Below are 22,256 nucleotides of genomic sequence, written 5' to 3'. Positions count from 1 at the left end.
AGCTGAGAGGATCTTGTAGCCGTCGGGGAGGAGAGTGTCAAAACTTGTGATGGAGCTGGCTGTGAACCATGTCTCGGTGAGACCAAGGACATCAAGGTTGAGTTCTTCTAGGAGGTGACAGATGTTAGACAAGTGTTTAACGGCAGAGCGGGAATTTTGTGTGGCGAGATGGAGAAGGTTGCCAGACTTAAAGACCTTCCGAGGTGGGGTACAGATCGTAGGTACGCCCTGCTGAGGTGTGGAAGGAGTTTGAGATGGAGCAAAGGAGGAGACGGAGGAGGGCAAGGTAGCCAGAGGAAGAGAGTAGGGGACAGCTGGAGAGGAGATGAGAGGAAGTTGATGAGGTGAGGGAATTGCCTATCAAAGAGGAGGTGGTTAGCCTGAGGGCCTTGCACCATGACAGTACCATTTAGATAGATGTTAATAAAGACTCTAGAGGAGTCATGGAGAGCCATACGTACTTCCCAGACCAACCACCAGACCAGGGAGTAGATGTCAAATTCAAAGAGAAGGTTGGACATGATGCTCCGCTGCAGACCACATGAACTTCATCAAATTCCCCTTGAACATCTTCATCCTTCAATCTATGAACAGTTTATCCACTTGGCACACATTTCTCATGGATTTCCAAAGCAAGAAATTATTGCAAGAGAGATCATTGTTAAGATTCACTTTAACAGGAGGATTCAATCTTCAACTGTGAGGCACAGACGGGTACCCTTTCATATCTGGGCAGAGGTCGAAGAAGAACTGACGGACTGAGGAAAAAGTACAAGTCCCCACTTTAAGTTAGTTCGTTTTGCTCACTGTGGTCGCGAAGAGGGTCAAACATGCGTAGATATATCTGCATTGACATGCAACCAACCAGAGCTGGACGATATGGACCAAAAGTCATATCTTAATATTTCTGGGTTGAATGAAGATATACAATATATTTCTCGAAAACGTTTGTGTGGGTTAAATGCTGAGTTGCAAGCCCAACTACATGTGAGATGCCAACAGTACTAATAATTAACAGTAAATGCAAATCACAACTCTAACATGGTCAGTTCACCTCATCCTAACAGTGCAATTGATAAAAAAAGGACATAATCGCAACAATAACAGCAATACTAACAATAAAATACAAGTAGGATACACATCCCTATATACACTGAAGTAGGCGTTAAGTGACAGTTCACAAACAGCTGTGGTGTCTTCCGAAAACTCTTTGTGCGGTCCCCGTAGAACTTCAGCACTCTAGCCACATCTAGGGATGTAACGGTATACCGTTAATACTACCGTGAACCACTTAATTGAACAATAATAAGCATCACATTGTTTATACCGTTATACCGTTCATACCGTTAAGTGTGCTTTTCAATCCGATTTGGAAAGGCTGCAGTAAGCAAGTGTTGCGCAGTCTAGGTCTTGCACTGTTGGATGTGCCGTCTGCCAAGTAGTTTCAGTTACAGCAGTTTTTAATGCTATTCCATAAACAACACATGCTTGACACAAAATCAATATGTTAGCAATAGGAAGAATAGATACAGTGCCAAGAAGGAAAAGGGTTTACTTTGGGGTGGCGGTTTTGGGGTTTATATATTTATAATGGATAATGTTCTCTAAACATATGGCAACGGGGGATTTCCCTGGTTCTATCATTGAATTTACATATAATAAGTCACACTGTGAAATTCATTGATCTGTTCGGTATTCCCTGCTGCCATACCAAAGGGTAACATGTCCGTGATTACTGAACACCTTTTGGCCCGCAAGTAAACTAAAGGCTGTAACGTAAAGAGAGAGTGCGTGTGTATGTGCACAAGCGTATACTACCATCAGCCTCCATTGATCTGTGGCATGCAGGTTATCAAGATGGCAACATGTTCATCTTCACCAGTAGCCAGTGGGGGAGCAAAAAGCCTAAATGACCACTTAAGAAAAGCTAATCAGCTTGCTTTGCCAGTTGCAGCAGGACCACCCCCCCTCTCCACACGTGTGTTTGGTGGAAGCAAGGCATTTCAGTGGAAAGTATGTTGAAAAGCCCAATTCTGGCCCTGGGTGCCTGGTTTTGTTTGTGATAATAAATCTGTCAATTTATGACCTTTTAGAAAATATTTGTTAAGATTAGTTAACTCCACCTGCTATACCGCGATAACCATGATATACCGTCATTTGGCAAGAAAGTTATCGTACCGTCATAAAACTAATACCGTGACACCCCTAGCCACATCCAGTGAGTGCAAAGTGCTCTCAGCCTGCGATGAAGGCGACGGAAGGAAAACAGGTAACACCAAGGGCTTGTTGAGATGGAAGTCCGACGGCACCTTGGGCATGAAGGAGGGGTGCGTCCTCAGCACTACCATCGTCTTGTGGAATGTCAGGTATGGAGGTTTACAGGAGAGGGCCTGGATCTCTCCCACTCGTCGTGCGGAGGTGATGGCCACAAAAAACGCCGTCTTCTACGACAGGAACTTCAACGGTGCCGAATGCAGCGGCTCGAATGGCGGCCCCATGAGCCTGGTCAGCACCACGTTGAGCTCCCACGCCGGGGCCAGAGCCTTCACCGGTGGGAACGATTGGAACAGTCCTTTCATGAACTCCTTCACCAGGTGAAGAAACCATAGAGATGACCGCCCCGGAGTGCTGGTGTAGCGGGAGATAACCGCCAGATGGATCTTGATGGAGGCATGTGCCAGCCCGCATTGGCCAGCGACAGCAAGTACGGCAGCACTTGGGGGGCCGTAATCGGCAGAGGGTTAATCTTCTGTGCACGGCACAAGACAGAGAACCTCTTCTATTTGTGTCCATAGCACTTGAGAGTCGAGGACGCCCTGGCCTTTGCGAGCACCTCCTTGCAGTCTTCCGGGATATCGTAGTCTCCAAACTCTAGTGCTGCAGGAGCCAGGCCTGCAGGTTCAGAGATCCTGGGTCGTGGTGGAGGATGGCACCTCCTTCCCCGGCGAGAAGATCTGCGTCTGTCGGTAGTCTGACCGGGGGGGACGCTGACATGTCCAGAAGGTCCGGGAACCAGATCTGCCTCGGCCACGCCGGTGAGACGAGGATCATCCTGCACCGGGACCGTCTGAGTTGACTGATGAGTCACATCAGCAACGGCGGGAACGCATACAGGTATAGGTCGTCCCAGGGGAATGAGAAGGCATCGGCCATGCTCCCCGGCTGGAGAAACCTGCTGGAGAACCTCCGGTTCTTGGCGTTCGTCGCAGTCGCGAATAGGTAGATCTGGGGATTGCCCCATCGTCGGAATAGGAGATCCACTTGATTCTGCTGCAGCTCCCACTCTTGGCACAAGCGCAGCTCCCTTCTGAGTGAATCGGCAATGGTGTTCTTTATTCCTGCCAGATGGAAGGGTAGCAGGAACATCCCTTGAGCGACGGCCCAGTGCCACAGATCCTGCGCTTCCTTGGATAGGGCAGGGGGATCTGGTACCCCCCTGTTTCCGGATGTAGAACATCGTGGTGGTGTTGTCGGTGAAGATCCTTACCACTTTGCCCTTGAGGGACGGAAGGAACGACCTGAGGGCCCAGAACACGGCTCGGAGCTCCAGGACATTAATGTGTAGTGAGCTCTCCTCCGGGAGCCAAAGGCCTCTTGCGTGGAGATCTCCAGTGTGTGCGTCCCATCCCTCCAGGGAGGCGCCCGTCGTCACCGTTTCCTGATGTGCCGGGGAAGTCCATGCCCGTCGCTAGATGCACGCGGGTGCCCCATCCACCGGATCGCTTGGCGGAAAGTCTCGTTGAGTGAGATCCTGTCTTCGAAGCTGCCCGCCGTTTGCATCCAACGAGCAAGTCGAGGAACTCCCGCAGTGGTCTCATCCGCAACCTGCATAGGCGCACGAGGTAGATGCATGATGACATCATGCCGAGTATGAACTTGATGGACCTCACCCTGGCCATGTCCATGGTCAACAGCCATTGTACCTTGCCCAGGATGGCCTTCGTCCTTTCCTCTGATGGCGAAGCCAATAGCACTACTGTGTCGAGTCTGGCTCCCAGGAACAGGGCGTCTTGCGACGGTACCAAGTGGGATTTCGTGGAAGTTGATAGAGAATCCCAGATCCGTGAGCAGTTGGACGGTCTTTGCTGTGTGGTCGACGGCGAGTTCCCTTGATTTTGCTCGGATGAGCCAATCATCCAGGTAGGGGTAGACGTGGATCCCCTGCAGGTGCAGCCGTGCCGCCACTGGTGCTGGGCACTTGGTGAACACCCTGGGCGCAGACTTCAATCCGAAGGGAAGGGCCTTGAACTGATAGTGTCGCCCTTGGACCACAAATCGTAAGAATTTTCGATATCCTTTTAGAATGGGGATGTGGAAGTAGGCATCCTCCAAATCCAGCAACGCCAGGAAGTCGCCTTCCTCCAGCTGTCCCATCACGTGCGCTGGAGGGTGACCATCCGCAATTTCTGGCACTTGATGTACTTGTTTAGATGACGAAGGTCCAGGATGGGTCGCCAACCGTGGATCTTCTTCAGGACTAGGAAGCACCGTGAGTACACTACGGAGCCCTGGAGCCCCTTTGGGGTGAGTTCTATGGCTCCTTTCCTTAGCATCGCTCGTACCTCCAGAAGTAGTTGTGGGATGTGGTTTTCCTCCCAGGCCACGGGTGGAATATGGGGACACCTTCTTTGAAACGCCAGAGTGTGCCCGCAGGCCAGGGCATCTAGCACCCAATGGTCGGTGGAGATGGATTTCAACACGCTGATGAAACTCGCCAGCCGGCCTCCCACTGGGGTGCTCGGGTGGGGGCCCGACGCCACGGCCGGTTCAGTCCTGTTTCACCACGGCCTTGCCGCCTTGGCCTCGATGACGAGATCCTCCTGTCTTGCCGAGTCCTCTGTAGGCTGCCTGTGACGAAGAGCGGGCCGCTTGGCAGTACGACGAGGAGCCGCCGCCGAATCCTTTGGAGGCACCTTGCTTGCCTCCAGAGCTCCGAAAGGACGGCCGTCGTCGTTGTAGAACACCCAAACCCCGAGCCATCTCGGTGTCCGCCTTGATGGCCTGCAGTGACTTGTCAACTGTCTTGCCGAACAGGTTGTTCCCGTCGAAGGGAATGTCCAGAACCCTGGTCTGCACGTCCTGGCGGACATCGGTCCAAAGCCACCTCCCCTTCCTGTAGGATTTCCAGGGCCTCAGCCCTCTTGTCATCCGGGAGGAAGTCCAGGAGGGGAGCGATCTTGAACCAAAGCTCCCCGTCGTAGCGAGCCACGATCGCGAGGGTGTTGGCCGCTTTAATAGTCATCACCGCCGACGAGATGACCCGTCGTCCCATGGCGTCCAGCTTCTTTCCCTCACGGTCCGGGGGGGGGGGTGTGGAAGTTGAGGCTGTCAGCCCCGCCGATTTAGTCTTGGCCGCCGCGGAGACCACTGAATCTGGGGACAGCTGTGCACTGAGGCACATAGGGGCGTAGTCCGGGACCCGGTACTTCTTCTCGTACTGGTCTCTCTTAGCAGGAGCCTGGACGGGTTCTTGAGGAGCGCCAGCCCCTCGTCCCAGATGTCGTCCAGTAAAGGGACTGAGAGGACCGTCTTCCTCTTGGCCTCCCGTCGTTGGTAGAGGAAGCCCTCCTTCTGTTCTTCGGGGCAGAGCTGTAAGAGCTCAGATGCCCTGGTGATCATTGCGTGGAAGGAGCCAATTTCGTCTGGGGGTTTGGAGGGAAGGTGCGATGGGGTGGTGATGGGAGCTCTGTCCCCGTCGTCAACATTCCCGGTTCATCCCTCGGAGGAGGGGATGGGCGTGAAGGCTGAAAGGGAGGAGGATAGACTCGTCTACGTTTGTTAGGTGGGCTCCCCGACGATCCAGACTCCGCTGGGTAGTCGGTGGGGAGTAAGGGCATCCTTGTCCTTATCTCCGTACACAGGGCCTGTATGGCCATCAAGATAGCTCCTGAATTGTCCCCTGATCTGGGCACCGGCTGCAACAGGGCCGACGGCTGCGGCGTGGGGCCCTCCGCAACCCCATCTTCCTCGTCGGCTCCCCCTTTGCTCTCTTCGTCAGCCTCGTTGTATCCTTCCTGTGGGCCCTGGATTCCTCGGACTTCTTGTCCCGGAACCTTTGGACGCTAGCCAACTCATCCTCAGAGGCGGTATCCGTTTCAGTTATGGCTACCGTGCCCCCCCTCTTTTTCTTGCTGGGGTTTCACAGGGGTCTTCTCGATAGGCAGAAAAGAAGATTCCCTCCGGGGTGGCAGGGAAACTCTAGCCCCTGAAGCAATCTCCACTGGGGAAGCCTCCGTAGGTTTCGCCAGGGCCACGACGACTCCTTAAATCGAGGCCTTAGCCGGTTGAATCAGGGCCTTCACAGCCTTGGGCGTGCCTGAGGCCTTCACCTTGGGGGGAGGGTCGCCGCCTCGCTCCCCTCGGCTGTCTCCGTCGAGATCGACCGGGGCTTCTCCCAAAGCTTACCTGGGGTTCTCCGACTTCCTCTTCACCAAGCCAGAGCGTTGGCTCATGTTGATGGCGCCTGATACTGCGCCCTGCCTGGCACCCGAGGTGCCCGACCGATCGGCGCTCCCGGGGGCCTGCGGACTGGTGGTGCATTGCCTTTTGTTGGGCCCCCGTCGCCGGAGCGCCCTCCAAGGTCTTAGAAGAGCACTCGGATTTCTTCTTCGCACCTGCTGCTGGGCTCTTCCCCTCCAGCCAGTTGGTGAGTTGAGTACGAAGATCCCTCATTGTGCGTTCGGACATGTTCTTACAAAACACACAGTCCTTCTCCACGTGCTATTTGTCATTGTGAAGGCAGTAGAGGCACCGAGAGTGTTCATCCTCCTTAAAGACGTTCTGTAGTCCGCATCCAGGGCAGCTCCTGAACAGCTTGGATCCACAACAGGCGTCAGGCTTCCTTTGTCCTGGGCCATGTCCACGCGGGGTAGGCCTCAAAGATCTTCTGGAATCCTCAGAGAAGTGGAAAACTCGACGAAAATGTTGCCCGTGAGGGGCGTAGTAAATTCCGGAAACGGGTCCCCGTTGATCGGAAGTAGAATCGGTGGAGCTTGAGGCTCGATTGACTGAAAATATAAGAGTAAACTCTTCGAAAAAACACAAAATGCAGTAAAAGCTCGAGAGCTACAGCACGAGGACTCCCAACACTTGAACGTGTGGTAAATATCTGAAGATGGCTGCCAGAGGAGGGGCTTAGGTAGAGGGCAGTCATTGGCTGGGGGCAGTATGACCCAGAGACCAGCGATTGGTTATTAGTAGAAAGACAGTTCAGAAATAAAATTGAAACTGATTTTTTTCTTTACCGAGGATTCCCAGCCTGACGACGGGGAATATTCATGAGCATGTGAATCCATGCCAGACCCATGCTGGAGAAATATACAAATCTCGATGTTCACGAGATTGTCTAATCCTAAATCGCTTTTGAAAATATTTTATTAATTTTTTATTTTATTTTTAGCAGTGCACCAAACCCTCTGGCATTAGGGCACTAGTTACATTGAGTGCCAGTGAACCTTCTTCAAAGAGCAGGATAAATAATACAGGTTGCAACATACAAGGTGTTCTTGTAGAGCATAGTCGAGCGAAGCAACGCCTCATGGAACGGGGTGGATGCAGCAGGCATACAAATGGTAGGCATAATCAGGTAGGTGTACAAACTGGCAAGCCAGGCCTCATGGTACGGAGGCTTCATCAGGTATGCAAGCAGTAGGCATAATCGGGTAGGTGTACAAGCTGGCAAGCCAGGCCTCATGGTACAGAAGGCTACATCAGGTATAGAGATGGGTATGGTAAATGGAAGCATGGAAATAGTGTGCAAATTCAGTGTAGTGTGCTGGTCAGGATGGGTACAGAGGTATTGGGATGCATAATTGAGTACTGGGCAGCAAGATGCAAAGATGTTAGAATCCAAATTATACTTGCAACCAAATGCAGCTAGGTCGTAATAGTTAAGTAGAAAGTGAGTACAGTTACAGCAGAGGGCCGACAGGTCATAGTAGGTTGGTTGCGAGTGACACTTATGGGCAGGAGGTTGGCGATGTTAGGTGCTGTCATGCCTCGGGGAAGGTGGCGGGTTTGGAACCGCTGGCGCTACGGTCCGCCATAGCACGTTCCAACACGTCTTCCCTTTGCGGCACGTACAAGTCTAGATCTTTTTGTTTCGCGGACGTAACCGAAGGTACTTTTACAGTCACTTCCGGGTTACAGGTGCGTTGCAACGTTGCCTAGTTCCTAGCCTGTGTTGCTGTCGCTCTCGTTCTCCTCCTCCGTTCGGTCCCCCGCGTCCTTCCTCTCTTCCTGTGATTTCCTGGAGTACTCTCTCTTTTGCTTTCGCCCGCTCGCCCCTCTCTCTTCTGTGCTCTCTCTCCTCCTCGCTCTGTTTCTTTCGCTGTCTTTCCGATTACTTTGTCCTTCCCCGCCTCTCTTTTCCGCCCGTTCTGCCTTTTAGCTTTTCTCCTTGTACTCTCCAATTCAGCCGTTGTACCAGACCTCAGACTGCCTTTTGGACTGCCTTTTGCCATTCGCCTTGTACTCACCAACCAGCCTGTGTACCAGACCTCTGCCTGCCTTTTGCAATTCGCCTTGTACTCACCAACCAGCCTGTGTACCAAACCTCTGTCTGCCTTGCAACTGCCATCAGCCTCGACTTACATCATCTTGCCTTCCTGCTTACCTAAGACTGCTCCGCAACCGCCTTGTGAAAATCTCATTGGGGTTTTTTGTGCTGCCGGCTTTTTCGCCTCTGTTGACGTTCCCGGAGGATCGCCCATCGCCCCACCTATACGGTTGCATGGTGGCGTCCTTCCGTGGACGTCCATACCTACACAAAAAAAAGGAGAGACTCGGAAGTTGGGAGAAAAGGAGGCCCAAGAGGAAGGACGAAGGTGAGGAGGTTGGGGAGGGTGGAGAGACGGAATCTTCTTTCGAGGAAGAGGATATTACAGACTCCTGTGACAGTTTGCAACGCCCAGATACCAGCATTGCAACATCACAACAGGTTCAGGAACTCGTAGCAGAAGTACAGAGTCTGAACTTAGAAGTACAGAATCTCAAGACCGCTAACACTGCTTTACAACAACGAATGACTGAGAGAGAACGACCTTCAACGGATCTACCGCCACTCCCTTTGGTTTCGGGCAAAATCGATGGTTCACCAAAGAGGGTTAAAGAGCTTTTGGATGCATACAACCTTCATTTTTCATTTCATGCCCAAACCTTTGCTTCAGATCACGCCAAAGTGGAGTTTATGATTACCCACATGACTGGTAACGCTTTGGCATGGGCCACACCTCTAGTGAATCAAACCAATCCAGTCTTACAAGATTACAGTGCCTTCAAAACCCTCTTGCAACAAACCTTTTTGCGTACAGAAAGTACTTACTTAGCGTCTGAAGACCTTCTAGACATCCGTCACGGTAACTCCGATCTACTGACATATATAACCACCTTTAAACAAGTAGCAGCTGAAGCCAGGATGGCAAGAGCAAGCGCAGTATGCCATCTTTCGATGCGGTCTGAGGGAAGATCTCGAGGACGAGCTGGCCCGGATAGCTCGACCAACAACCTTTGCTGATCTTATCACTGCTACCCTCCGTATAGACTTCCAACTGATGGAACGTCCTCCTACTCTGGAAGCCCTTCCTTCTGCTTCTTTGCCTCCCTCACGACAAAGTAAAGAAGAACCGATGCAAATCGGGACCACTCGGGCCCCTCTTAAACCGGAAGAACGTAAGACGCAGGGATGTTTGTATGTATTGTGGGGAATCCACTCATTTGTTAAGGGACTGCCCAAAAGTCCCTCCCAGACGTTCGGGAAACGATCGCCCTCGGTAAGTGTTAGGACTCACTTCCGAGGGGCCATCCCAAGTCCTTACGCCACCCTTTCGGTGTCCTCCCCGGAGATAACCGAAGACTCTCATCTCATGGTTCTCACAGTGACCCTACAACTGGGGGGCACCGAGGTAAAGTCTCAAGCTTTACTCGATTGTGGAACAAAAAGGTCCAACCCGTATCGCTAAACAAGAAGACCAGAAGGTGGAAGGCATCGACGGCAAACCCTTAAGTTCCGGCATAACCCACACCACAGAAGAACTTATGTCAATACAGCAACATTCCGAAAGGATTGTCTTTGACATCATCCGCGCAGCCCACTTCCCTCTCATCCTCAGGATAGGTTGGTTACGGAAACACAACCCCAACATTGACTGGGCTAAGAATCTACTAAGCTTCCATTCAAAATTCTGTAAGGCGGAATGTCTACCGGAGCCCAAATTTGAAACTCTGAAGACAGCAAGTAGCTGTGAACCTAGATCTGTTCATTGCTTGCCACACCACCTTAAGGAGTTTACTGAGGTAGTGACTGAGAAGATTCTTATAGAGCTACCTCCTCACCGACTGGAAGACTGCTGCATCGACCTCACTCTAGGAGCTCGTGCCCTTTTGTCGAATGTTTCCTCTGTTTGGGGATGAAAAGTGTTATCTCAGAGAGTACCTGGATAACAACCTAACCAACGGACTGATTAGACCCTCGAAGTCTCCGGCTGGGGCCTCACTATTCTTTATTCCTAAAAAAAGAGTCACAGGAACTACGAACTTGTATAGAGTTCAGGGGCTTGAATAAAGTGACAATTAAAGACTGTTATCCCATGCCTCTGATAATAGAAATTATTCATGCAGTCCAAGGAGCTACCGTGTTCACCAAACTCGACTTACGGAACGCATATCATCTGCTCCGAATTCAGACAGGAGACGAGTGGAAGACGGCCTTTAGAACTCCATTTGGTCTATGGAGCAAATTGAAACAGCAATGAAGAATTTTTCTTCAGCTTTATTCTCTCTGAAGATAATTACAGGGAAGACCCCTGAATATTTAGGCTAGAGAACGACCACACCTAGTGTACAATATGAACTACACAGGTTATGCTCGTTCGGATGTAGGACCCCCTGCCTAAATATTCAGGGGTCTTCCCTGTAATTATCTTCAGAGAGAATAAAGCTGAAGAAAAATTCTTCATTGCTGTTTCAATTTCAATTTTAACCTGCACCTGTTCATCCAGAGAAAACCTATTAAAACTAATGTTCATTTTTCATCTGGATGACAGCTAACACATGCAACAACCAATGCGGTAGAGCATGTGTCTTTTAGCACAACACATGTGCACAAGAGACTATTTGGAAAGCGCAATTAGCTAACTAGGCTTTTTGGCAAACTCCTCCTTACTCGGAAAGACATCACAAACACACCGTATATCACATCAGGGATGGTCTCTATCTGGTAAAAGGCAAGCTATATCTACCCACACAGGCTTTAAGGAAGACGGCCTTGGCTTGGTGTCATGATTCAAAGATAGCAGGTCACAGAGGCAGCAAGGGCACCTTAGAGTACCTACAAAGACACTTCTACTGGCCTGGCATGAGAAAAGACATCGACCAGTATGTACAGTCCTGTGCAGTCTGCCTTCACAACAAGGTATCAAATCAAAAACCGGTGGGGTTATTAGAACCCTGTGCGGTTCGTGCGAGTCCCTGGAGTACGGTCTCGACCGATTTCATTGTCGATTTACCCCGATCCCAAGGATGTACATGTATCATGGTTGTGGTAGATTCATTCTCTAAACTGGCTCATTTCTCCCCCTTGCCTGGGGTTCCCTCCGCAGCCGAAATGGCGGAAGTGTTTCTTAAAGATGTGTTTCGTCTTCACAGGATACCCACAAAAATTATCTCAGACTGGGGTAGCCAATACACTTCCCGGTTTTGGAGGGACTTCTGCGAAAAGTTGTGTGTGGAGAGAGCTTTGACATCTGGGTTTCACCCACAATCCAATGGATAGACCGAACGACTTAATAGTACCATTGAGCAGTATCTGCGATGTTTTGCAAACCTACAACAGGACAATTGGGTCTCACTACTACCTATGGCCGAGTTCTCTTATAACAACTCTATTCACTCTGCTGTTGGTATCAGCCCTTTTTTCTGCACTTATGGCTATCACCCACCTTCTATTTTACCCCTTTCTGACATACCAACCAACATACCCTCTGTTGATTCTTCCCTCACACTTCTTCGGGAGGTCCATGAGAAAGCTAGGAAGAGCCTCTGTGAGGCACGAGACTGCTACAAGACACAAGCCGACAAACACCGCAGACCGGTCCCAGGGTGGGAAGTGGGATCCCGGGTTATGCTGTCCACGAAATATTTACCCCGATGGGTACGCTCCTCCAAGCTGTCCCCTGGGTTTATAGGACCATATAAGATCACACATGAAATTAATCCAGTGACCTTTCGGTTACAGCTTCCTGCAGGTCTCCGGAGAATACATCCTGTATTTCATACTTCTCAATTGAAGCCCTTTCAAGAGGATAAATGGTCTCGCAATCCTAAGAAACCTACCTTGCCCACAAATTCCACTCAGGACGAAGTCGCTCAGATCTGCGACTCAAAATATCGTAGGGGTACATTGGAGCATCTTGTACGGTGGAAAGGATATCCCTGGTCAGAAAATTCCTGGGAACCTAAATCTCATATTAATGCTCCTCTCTTGGTACACAAGTTTCATTACTATCATCCAGGCAAGCCCAGTGGGGTGCACTTTAGGAGGGGGAATACGGTCATGCCTCGGGGAAGGTGGCGGGTTTGGAACCTCTGGCGCTACGGTCCGCCATAGCATGTTCCATCACGTCTTCCCTTTGCGGTACCTACAGGTCTAGATCTTTTTGTTTTCGCGCACGTAACCAAAGGTACTTGTACAGTCACTACCCGGTTACGGGTGCGTTGCCTATTTCCTAGCCTGTGTTGCTGACGCTCTCGTTCTCCTCCTCCTTTCGGTCCCCCGCGTCCTAGTTTTCTCCTTCCTCTCTTCCCGTGATTTCCTAGAGTACTCTCTTTTGCTTCGCCCGCTCGCCCCTCTCTTCTGTGCTCTCGCCCCTCCTCGCTCTGCTTCTTTCCCGGTCTGTCCGGTTTCTTTGTCCTTCCCCGCCTCTCTTTTCCGCCCGTTTCTGCCTTTTAGCTTTTCTCCTTGTACTCTCCAATTCAGCCTGTGTACCAGACCTCAGCCTGCCTTTTGGACTGCCTTTTGCCATTCGCCTTGTACTCACCAACCAGCCTGTGTACCAGACCTCTGCCTGCCTTTTGCCATTCGCCTTGTACTCACCAACCAGCCTGTGTATCAGACCTCTGCCTGCCTTTTGGACTGCCTTTTGGCCTTCGCCTTGTACTCACCAACCAGCCTGTGTACCAGACCTCTGTCTGCCTTGCAACTGCCATCAGCCTCTACTTACATCATCTTGCCTTCCTGCTTACCTAAGACTGCTCCGCAACCGCCTTGTGAAAATATCATAGGGGTTTTTTGTGCCGCCGGCTTTTTCCCCTCTTTTGACGTTCCCGGAGGATCGCCCATCACCCCATTTATACGGTGGCGTCCTTCCGTGGACGTCCATACTTACACAAAAAAAAAGCAGAGACTCGGAAGCCGGGAGAAAAGGAGGCCCAAGAGGAAGGACGAAGGTGAGGAGGTTGGGGAGGGTGGAGAGACGGAATCTTCTTTCGAGGAAGAGGATATTACCGACTCCTGTGACAGGTGCCAAGGTGAGAAGGCAGGAGGGTTGTGAGACGAGCATAGTATAAAGTCAACTGACTGCGAATTACAGACTTGGGAGTGAAAATGTAACATGCCAAGAGCAGACAGTAAATGTGTCTAAAATTGATTTTTTCAGAGCCGTAAAAATGTTTCAATATGGAGAGTGGCTGCACAGATGGAGGGTGTACCTAGATTCGATTTTATACAAGGCATCCAGTCATCTCTATATTTGGAGGAGGAGTTGTGACAACATTGTCGGAGCTGACTTTATAGTGCGTGAATGCAGATAGTGTTGTTGATGCTAGATGCAGGAAAGTTAACAGTAAGAAGGGCAGGAGCAGTGTCCGCAGGGAGTGAAAGGAAAGTGGCAGTATCAATGTCACATCGCTGCTTACCAGGGTAAGAGGAAGTATCTTTAGATTTGGACACCATCAATGTGTTCCGTAAACTCCTTCACGCTCAGACAGGCTTGGACAGGGACTTAGAAGTGGGCCTTGGGTGGGAGCCGGCATTCGCCTGCCGGCTCCCGAGATTGGCCAGGTCGTCTCGATCTGCTGCCAATCACAGCTGCTGAATAATAAGGCCCAGGCATCCGTGGGTGGTGGCAAAGAAGGCAGCCATTTTCAAATGGGCAAACAGGCAGGTCGTGAATAAAGTCGGCAGGAATGACAAAAAGGCCTCAGTGGCTCAAACGGCCTGGGAGCCCCTGCGCAATGTAAGAAACATGTTGACACACAAATCGATCCTGTTGTGGAACTGCTTTTTCTCTGCAAAGGGGGAACCAAGCTCAGGAGGGCTTACCTTCTCAATGTTACTGCAGTTCTAGCCCCTGTTGTTTCTCAGGCCTCGTAGTCAGGTCAGGGTCCTTCTGTTCTGTTACTAGATGATGCTCACAGCAATCCCTTTTTGCAGGCAGAGGTGTAGGGGAGGAATGAGATATAGCTCCAAAACTCTACATATCGCCCACCCCTACAAGCAACCAACTAGGCTATCTGCACGGAAAGACATTATGGCCAAAGTCGATCACTTGATCACAGACCTCACAGGTACCACTGTCTCCTTGAAACAGAATCTGAAAGCAGGGTACCACATGCAGAAACTAAGCAAGGAAACATCACAATGCTATATTTTTACACATGCAGGCCTGGAAGGTCATAGCACTTGAGATGGCGTAAACTGCAGATTGTCGCGAGACTGATTAGGCCCACCAGTCAAGGGAGGAAGTCATCTGGTCTGGATCTTCCCCGTCGCACAGAAGACTGGGCTTGCGCAGCAGCCATCACTCAGTCGGCTTAGTGGTCGCTGGAGGTAGCTGCAGATGTCTTCTTCTTCAGAATGGATCTTTCAGTGGTCGACTCTGGCTTCAGAATCAAGACCCTTGCCTTTTAGGGAGGAACCCAGCCAATCAGCATGCATGCAACATTCAAACTTTGGGTGGTGGCTATCTCAAGGAGGGAGGCAGGCATCCAGTCAGAACTGGCTCCAAGCAGACATGCTGGAGGACGAAGACCTGAGGATTTCTGTGTCCTCCCAGCTTCCTGTCCTCCCAGACACACTAGTGCCTCTGGCCGGGCTTCCCAATGGATGCCTGAAGACAAAGGAGTAAGCAGGACTTCCCCCACTCAGGTTAGCAGAGGAAAGATCAAGAAAGGGCATGCCAGCGTCAGTTGGCTAAAAAAGACGAGTACCATTTTATGTCAATGGTGACCCATTTGTCCTTTATCTTTGCTGCAACAAACAGCCTGTGTGTTAAAATCACAAAAGACGTAGAACATAAAAGACGTAGAACATATCCTCTGCCACCAGCCACTCAGACTTGGCACTGGAACTAGCAAGTTACAGGAGAAGTGAGACAAGGGATACAATTTGTCTTTTCAGCATTACACATAAGGTGGGGTGTGCTCATCTCACAAAAGAAAAGCATAGGTAGGATAACAAGTAGCTCCCTGTCCTTGGTAATGTTTGTTATACTGCACAGAAAGTGCTGCATGCTGCAGTAATACATTTCAGATGCCTTAAAAGTTGGAGGAAAGCAAGACTCCAAACAGATGCAATCAAAAGAGTCTAAAAAGGTTCCCAGAGGTAGAGTAAAAGACTGAGTGAGTGTAGAAAAGGTTTCCCACTCACTCAGGAGAACCGGTAAAAATAGAAAACAAGAGTCCAACAAAAAATTGCTGGGGGACTCACAAGTGGGGATAATTGCACCCATAAAGGACATTCTACCCAACACATACCAGCAGCATACATTTTTCTTTTTACAGTGCCATGCTGGCATGTATTGGAAACAGGCACACCGCACCAGGTTTTCACTGCACAATGTTGGCATAAATAGGCACAGACAGCATGAACGTCCTTGCAGGCCATGCTGGCAAGAACCTCAAGGGAGCCAGCATCAACGTCTTTGTACAGTGACTTGCTGGCATATGTTGGACACAAGGAGAATGCAAATGTGTTCTTACAGTGGGAATACTGGCCTTCATTGGCAGTATAAAATGTGTTCTATGGGGCAACAACGGACTATATGGATGAGGCAGGCATTGGTTTTCTTTGGACAGAAACAGCCTGAGAATGTTTTGCAAACCACCTGTGTACATCAATTGGTGGTCTCACACACCCTCGCTCTCAGTCCACACATGATCTCTCCCTTGCTTGTACCCTCAGTCTCCCACTGGCACCCTTGCATTCACTCAACACATCTGCTCTCGCTCTCACCTTCACTTGCACACTTCTCTTCATTCTCCCTTCTTCTCTTTCGCACTTTTGCTTGATCAACCTTTCTGCCCACCTCTCACTGGTATCCTCCTTGCTCACCCCATCATTCACTCTATCCTCATCCTCGCCTTCATCCCTTCAGAATCCCCATTTGCACCCCCAACCATCATGCCTGTAAAGGTAAACTGCACTGAACAGAAAACACCAAAACTACTAGCTAATGCTTGATATTTTACCAAAGAAACTAGACCTACCAAGTGTCTTAAAGCTTCTGTTGTACTATGCCACCTTACAGAATGCAAAGCTAAATTATACATCTTGGTGAGATTATGTTTGTTAATTTATAATGCGCGCCAGACCCAGAGGTAACCGGGCGCGGCAGAAAAGAATATGCAAAGCTTACAATGTTACAAGAGTCTGGAATATACAATGTTACAAAATTTATATTGGTGCAGAAATGTACATTTTACATACTTACACTGATGCAGGTATAGGCAAACGGTTAAAAGATGATTAATATACAAGATGCATAGGTTTATAACTTCTGATAATGCATATATACAATTCAGTTAAGCTAAGGATATAGAGGCATCTAAAGGGTGACTACAAGTTATTAGAATTGATGTGTTTGATGAAGTTCCTTCTGAAGTGTGAGAACGGTTGGTCGGCTCTCAGGTTATGTGGCAAAGCATTCCACAGTTTGGCAGCTATCACAGGGAAACTGATGCCGCCAATTTTGGCGAGTTTAAATCTTGGTACTACCAGACAATTGGAATTGACAGTTCTTGTCTGTCTGCTAGATATTTTTCTCTTTATTTTATCCGTCAAGTAGCTAGGAGCCGCATTGAGAGCTTTGTGGGACAGGGAGATCATTTTTAGATGGATTTTATTGTCAGTAGAAAGCCATTTATGTTGGCGTCTAATAGAGGAGATATGCTCCCTTTTATTTATGCCAAGTGCAGCTCTAAGGGCATTATTCTGTAGAGTTTGAAGCCTTTGGGTAATGGCTTTGTTGGCACCACTGTAAAAGGCATTACAATAGTCGAGTCGGGAGAGTATTAAGGCTCTCGCCAGGATCATACAGCTATAATTGGATAAGAAGGGTTTACCTGCTCTTATTAATTTACAGGTATAGGCTGTAGTTGATGCTAAAGAGTTGACCTGTTTAGTGAATGACATGGTAGAATCAAGGTAAAAACCAAGTGTTTTTACTTCCCTAGAGACCGTAATGACATTGCCGTCTATACTGAACGATGAGTAGTCAAGGTCTAATTGGTTGATATTGGCCTGTGTGCGATCAGCTCTGTTTTATCATCATTCAGGCATAGACCATGAGATGCCATCCATGCCTGAATGATAAGATACACTCTATTCACCAACTCCCTGTCCTTGCTATGATCCCCAGAAAGCAGGAGGAGAATCTGTGTATCATCTGCATAGTTAGTGTAGGTGATACCTAGATGGTCCAAATCATCGAAGAGAGGTTTGGTGAATATGTTGTATAAAATTGGGGAGACACAAGAGCCGTGGGGGGACTCCACATGTGATAGGTGTAGGGTCTGCTGCTGCCGAGGGGGAAAAAACTCTCATAGTTCTTTCGCTCAGAAAGGATTCTATCCATCTGATAGCATGTGTGGAGAAGTGAGCAGCAGTGGAACATGGGCAATAACCTCATAGAGAAGGAGCTAAGTACCCCAACCTCAATCACTTCGCCCATATTGCCTATCTGCTGGAAACCAGAATATGACTCAAGTACAAAGCCACTTGAATTACAGATATTAAGGAGAATCCTAGAAGCAAGGTTTCCATTGATGCAACCATACCCACATATGAGACAGTATGATGGCTGTCTGAGGGATAGTCTGGAAGAAAGCAGGACAATTGGATAAACGAAGAGAAAAAAATGATATCATAAAAATGCAAAGCTGAAGTGTAGAGGGAAGAGATGCAGAGACCAGAGAATGCAGGCAATTCTATAAGGCATCAAGAAAGTATCGAGATCAATGACATCTTGGGATCAAGATGAAGAAACTTATGCTACAGAATTAATGAAGATATCAAGTTATTTCACACGTGTAAATTGGCAAAGAAACGCAAGCAGATTAAGTATTCTTAAAGGTTAGCTTTTATAGTGAATAGAGTGCAGCATGCACCAACAAGTACATACATATATTTGTATTGTATTTGTATTGTATTTATTGAGTTTTATATAGCGCTTTTAACTATATATATATATATATATATATATATATATATATATATATATATATTGGAGTCAGTAAAAGATGGATGTTCCCACTACGTACAATAGCAGTGCTGAGCAAAAGAAGGCAGGCCGCTTTTCGTTTTGTTGCAGGTAGAAGACAAGTGAATTACAGGCGATAGCTCAGATAGGCGAGGTTGGATGAGCCAAGAAGCCAAGGCCATATCAGACTGGGGTGAGCTGACATTAGATACAAATCATGTGAAAGAACGAAGCTTCCGGTTCAGAAGGCATGGACGAGAAGACGACGACGTCAGGGGTCTATTAAAGTATAGAGTTTTAATACACTGAAAGCTCAATTTCGTGGTCTTTAGTCACGTGTGAAGAAGAAGTTGGACAAGCATGATGGTCACACCTACGCACGAGGACAGAGCGTGCCTTCACTCCCCTGAATTTCCATGAGCAAAGAACATGTTCAAGGCTGAGTTCAAAGCACTAATTGACAGTGGACCACTGAGGTGATGATGGATGGATATGTTAATTGGTGGGAAGCTAGGGTTAAGACTAGCTTATCCGCACCCGGACGCTCAGCATGCGTGCTGCTAACGTAGGTTGGGAGGGTACTGCCGGAGGTTAAAAAGTAACCAATGAGGATCGCATGATCAAGAGTACTATAGTTGTGTAGCCAATTAGACGTTGTATATTTAGTGACGTTCATAGTGACATATCTTGGGTAAGGGCTTAGTTGCCCCACCTGATGTTAAGGAGCAAACCACTTTATTTCACTACCCAAACGAGCATGGACCGTATACCTAGATGATCCGTTTAGACCCCATCACATTCACCCATACGTTTTTAAGTTTTCCCATGTAGGATTACATTAGTAAATACGTAGGTTAATTGCTTTAATGATGATTTACTATAAAAATGTGATTTATGAAATGCTTTGAGATCGTGGAGAGATCTGCTGATGTCTCTTGTACTCCCTGTTTTAGATAATGAATATTAAAACAGTTATCCTTTTTCCAAATGAGTTGTTTCGATTATTGATGTTTGAATACAATTCTGCATTCCTATCTATCTCAAGGGTATTGCGATCTCATCTTAAAGGGCTGGGAGATCCAGTTCAACCTTAATTTATAGCTCATGCTCACTCAAAACAGACATCAGTGTTTCTGGTTTCATGGTGTCGCTTCAAAGCCTTCATCTGGACCTCAAAAGCCGTCACTTTCTGACCTTCACTTCCAGTGGTCATCTCACTCACTGCACCGTCAGACTCATTGTTTTAGGCTGCCGCCATGAGGGTGCTATTGCTGGGCCAAGTCAAGGGGCTGAGGATTGTAGGTCAAGCACACGGCCTTCATCTGGCACCCCTATTCCCTTGCACAGAAAGATGGATGTGGAGAAATTGGAGAAGCAAGTAGCGTCGGCACATAGGAGGGATGAACAAATCGAGAATAGTAGAGATTGGAGAAAGAGCCAGAGAAAGCAGGCCGAAGAGAGCCCATTCAGAAAAGAAGTTTGGCAAGAGAAATACTAGAGACTGGAGAGAAAAAGCAGAAAATAAAGAGACAATGGAAAGGAGACTTTAAAGATTTACTTGAAAGATAAAATACTGAGGCAAAGAAAAGTGATAGACAGCAGAGATCATAGTATCAAGGGGACAAAAGGAGGACAGAACACAGGAGAGAATTAAGAGGAAGTCAAGTAAGAAAGGGAGGAGAAATCGGTAGCTTGCATTGTACAGAATAAAGGACTAAGGAAGAGAAAGATGAGAGAAGAAATAAACAGCACACAGGACAAGTAATGAGCAAGAGCAAAGAGGGGAAGATCAGAGGATATAGCAGAGCAAGAGAAGTGTCAGATCGGAAAAGGAAAGATGCCTCAAAGAACAAGAAAGAATGAGGGACGGAATGAGGGTAATATAAGTGGAATGAAAAATAAAGCGTCTATGTAGGTAAAGAGGACAAACGCACACAAAAGACAAAGCAAGGATGTCGTTCAAGCAGTTATAGCAAAGTCATTTGATGCAAATATGTGCATTTTGGGCAGATGTCCCTCAGCACTCCTGTAGGAATGAAAAGGGAAACAAAAATACATATGTGGCAGCTGATTGTCCATGGTGTGCTTTATTGGTACAAGTAGTCCGTGGTCATTGGCTGTGTATGCGGAAAGAACAGCCTGTGTGAACAAGTTGGGTAGGAGAAGCACGTGGGTGTGTAGGTGGGATGTTAATAATTCAAGGTGCATGTATTAGGCAAGAGATTGACTAGGATATATATATCCCTGATGTACGTTGCAGGATATTTAAGTAAGGGCAACAGAAAATCTACTTTGTGTGAGTGCAAGAGAGAGATAAGGGCCATCAAAGGAGAGGGAGGGAGTGTCTGTGCGTGGGCGTGTAAGCGATTAGGGGTCTGTGTGTTTGCACAACAAAGAAAGTCCATTAATGTGCACGTGTGGCAGATAAGTCTGTGTGTTACGTTGGACAGAAGTTGTCCAGTGTGCATGCCTCATTCAGGTGTAAAAAGCATACTTTAAAGAATTTTTGGTGTGCCACACTTTTTTGGGGGCATATTCTAGACGATTGTATCAATGAAGAAGTTAATTTCTAAAATAGTTCATATTAAAGGGCACATTTTGTCAGCTTCTGAAGAAGTGCGACACAAAAGACATGGACGTGTCACATACAAGGATACTGTAAACATGTACTTATCACACAAACTTCAAACTTGGCAGCACTTCCAACCAGCAAAATCAATTAGCAAAGATTTGTCATTATAAAGCCATTAAACAAACACCACCGTCAAATATGTTAGCATTGGGTTCAAAACACATCTGAAGTTGATTTTGCCTACAGATCAAATTCTACACTATTCAATTCACTTAATTCTGTCACTCCTTTCCTTGGTTTGGATTGGTTTCTATGAATGTATGACAGCCATACACTAAGTGGTGCAGTTATCAGTCATTTTGTTACTCACCTTTGTTATACTGGCATCCTAAAAGCTCCACCTTCATAGCGATTTTCTGATGCCATTGCAATGGATTAATTCTCACAAAGCGTGCCGTAATGGGTGGAATGAAATTATTGCGCACTTCCTGGTAATAGTTGGTGTTGCCCTGAAATAGCTAGAGAAAAGAAAAACAAAATTTATTGGCATGACCATTTTTTATTCTGCACGAGTGTCTTTTCTTGCACCTCTCAACACACTGCACACCTTCACGTGCATGAGGCCAATAGCCTATCAATTTGCCCTTTCACTTGGCTTCATCATCCTGCTGTCTTGGGTAGGCTCATCACACCAAATCCATAATTAGACCCTCTTTTAGGCAGCATTTTAGAGATAATACAGTGCCAATGGTTTATTTACCCAAAACACTCACTCCAAGCATGGGGCCGCACTCAATTGTCATAATGGGAGAATTTCCCCAGAGGCACCAGTGAGTGAGAATTGCACAGAACCACTCATTGCACAGAGATACAAGCACGATTCAGAATTGCCTACAGCAGAGGAAAAGCAAGCTGATGATTCCAGATACAGTCAGAAGGACTCCACCCCCCCACCCCGTTCCCAAAGAAATGAGCAAAGAACTTGAAAAAATAAACGTCAAAACATCAGCTTCTCCCAGTTCCGAATCGCGATAGGTCAGAAACTACCATTCGAAGTATGTGGTCTACCTTTATAGTAGCTTTGTCCATGTGACACTGGACATCATTTTTAAGGAGCAGTGTGGCTCAGCGGTTTGAAACCTCAATTGTATCGGTAGACACAGGTGAATAATTATTAGGTTAAGTTGCAGTGAATTTCACTTTACCCTTAA

The 22,256-nt window shown here is 47.9% G+C and overlaps 1 protein-coding gene across 1 annotated transcript in view; it reads right to left on the bottom strand.

The window, feature by feature from the left end:
* The window catches only part of DCBLD2 (discoidin, CUB and LCCL domain containing 2), a 621,557-nt gene that overhangs the window by 113,072 nt on the left and 486,229 nt on the right, over positions 1 to 22,256 (bottom strand). The window contains exon 10 of the mRNA XM_069637211.1: positions 21,416 to 21,563. Coding sequence (XP_069493312.1) covers positions 21,416 to 21,563 — 148 coding nt within the window. The remainder of the gene's footprint in view (positions 1 to 21,415; positions 21,564 to 22,256) is intronic.

The sequence above is a fragment of the Ambystoma mexicanum genome, chromosome 7p (assembly GCF_040938575.1).
Source record: "Ambystoma mexicanum isolate Mex_15411 chromosome 7p, UKY_AmexF1_1, whole genome shotgun sequence".
NCBI classification, from domain to species: Eukaryota; Metazoa; Chordata; class Amphibia; order Caudata; family Ambystomatidae; genus Ambystoma; species Ambystoma mexicanum.
The sequence above is the reverse complement of the archived record's forward strand: the minus strand, read 5'-3'. Positions and strand labels throughout refer to the sequence as shown.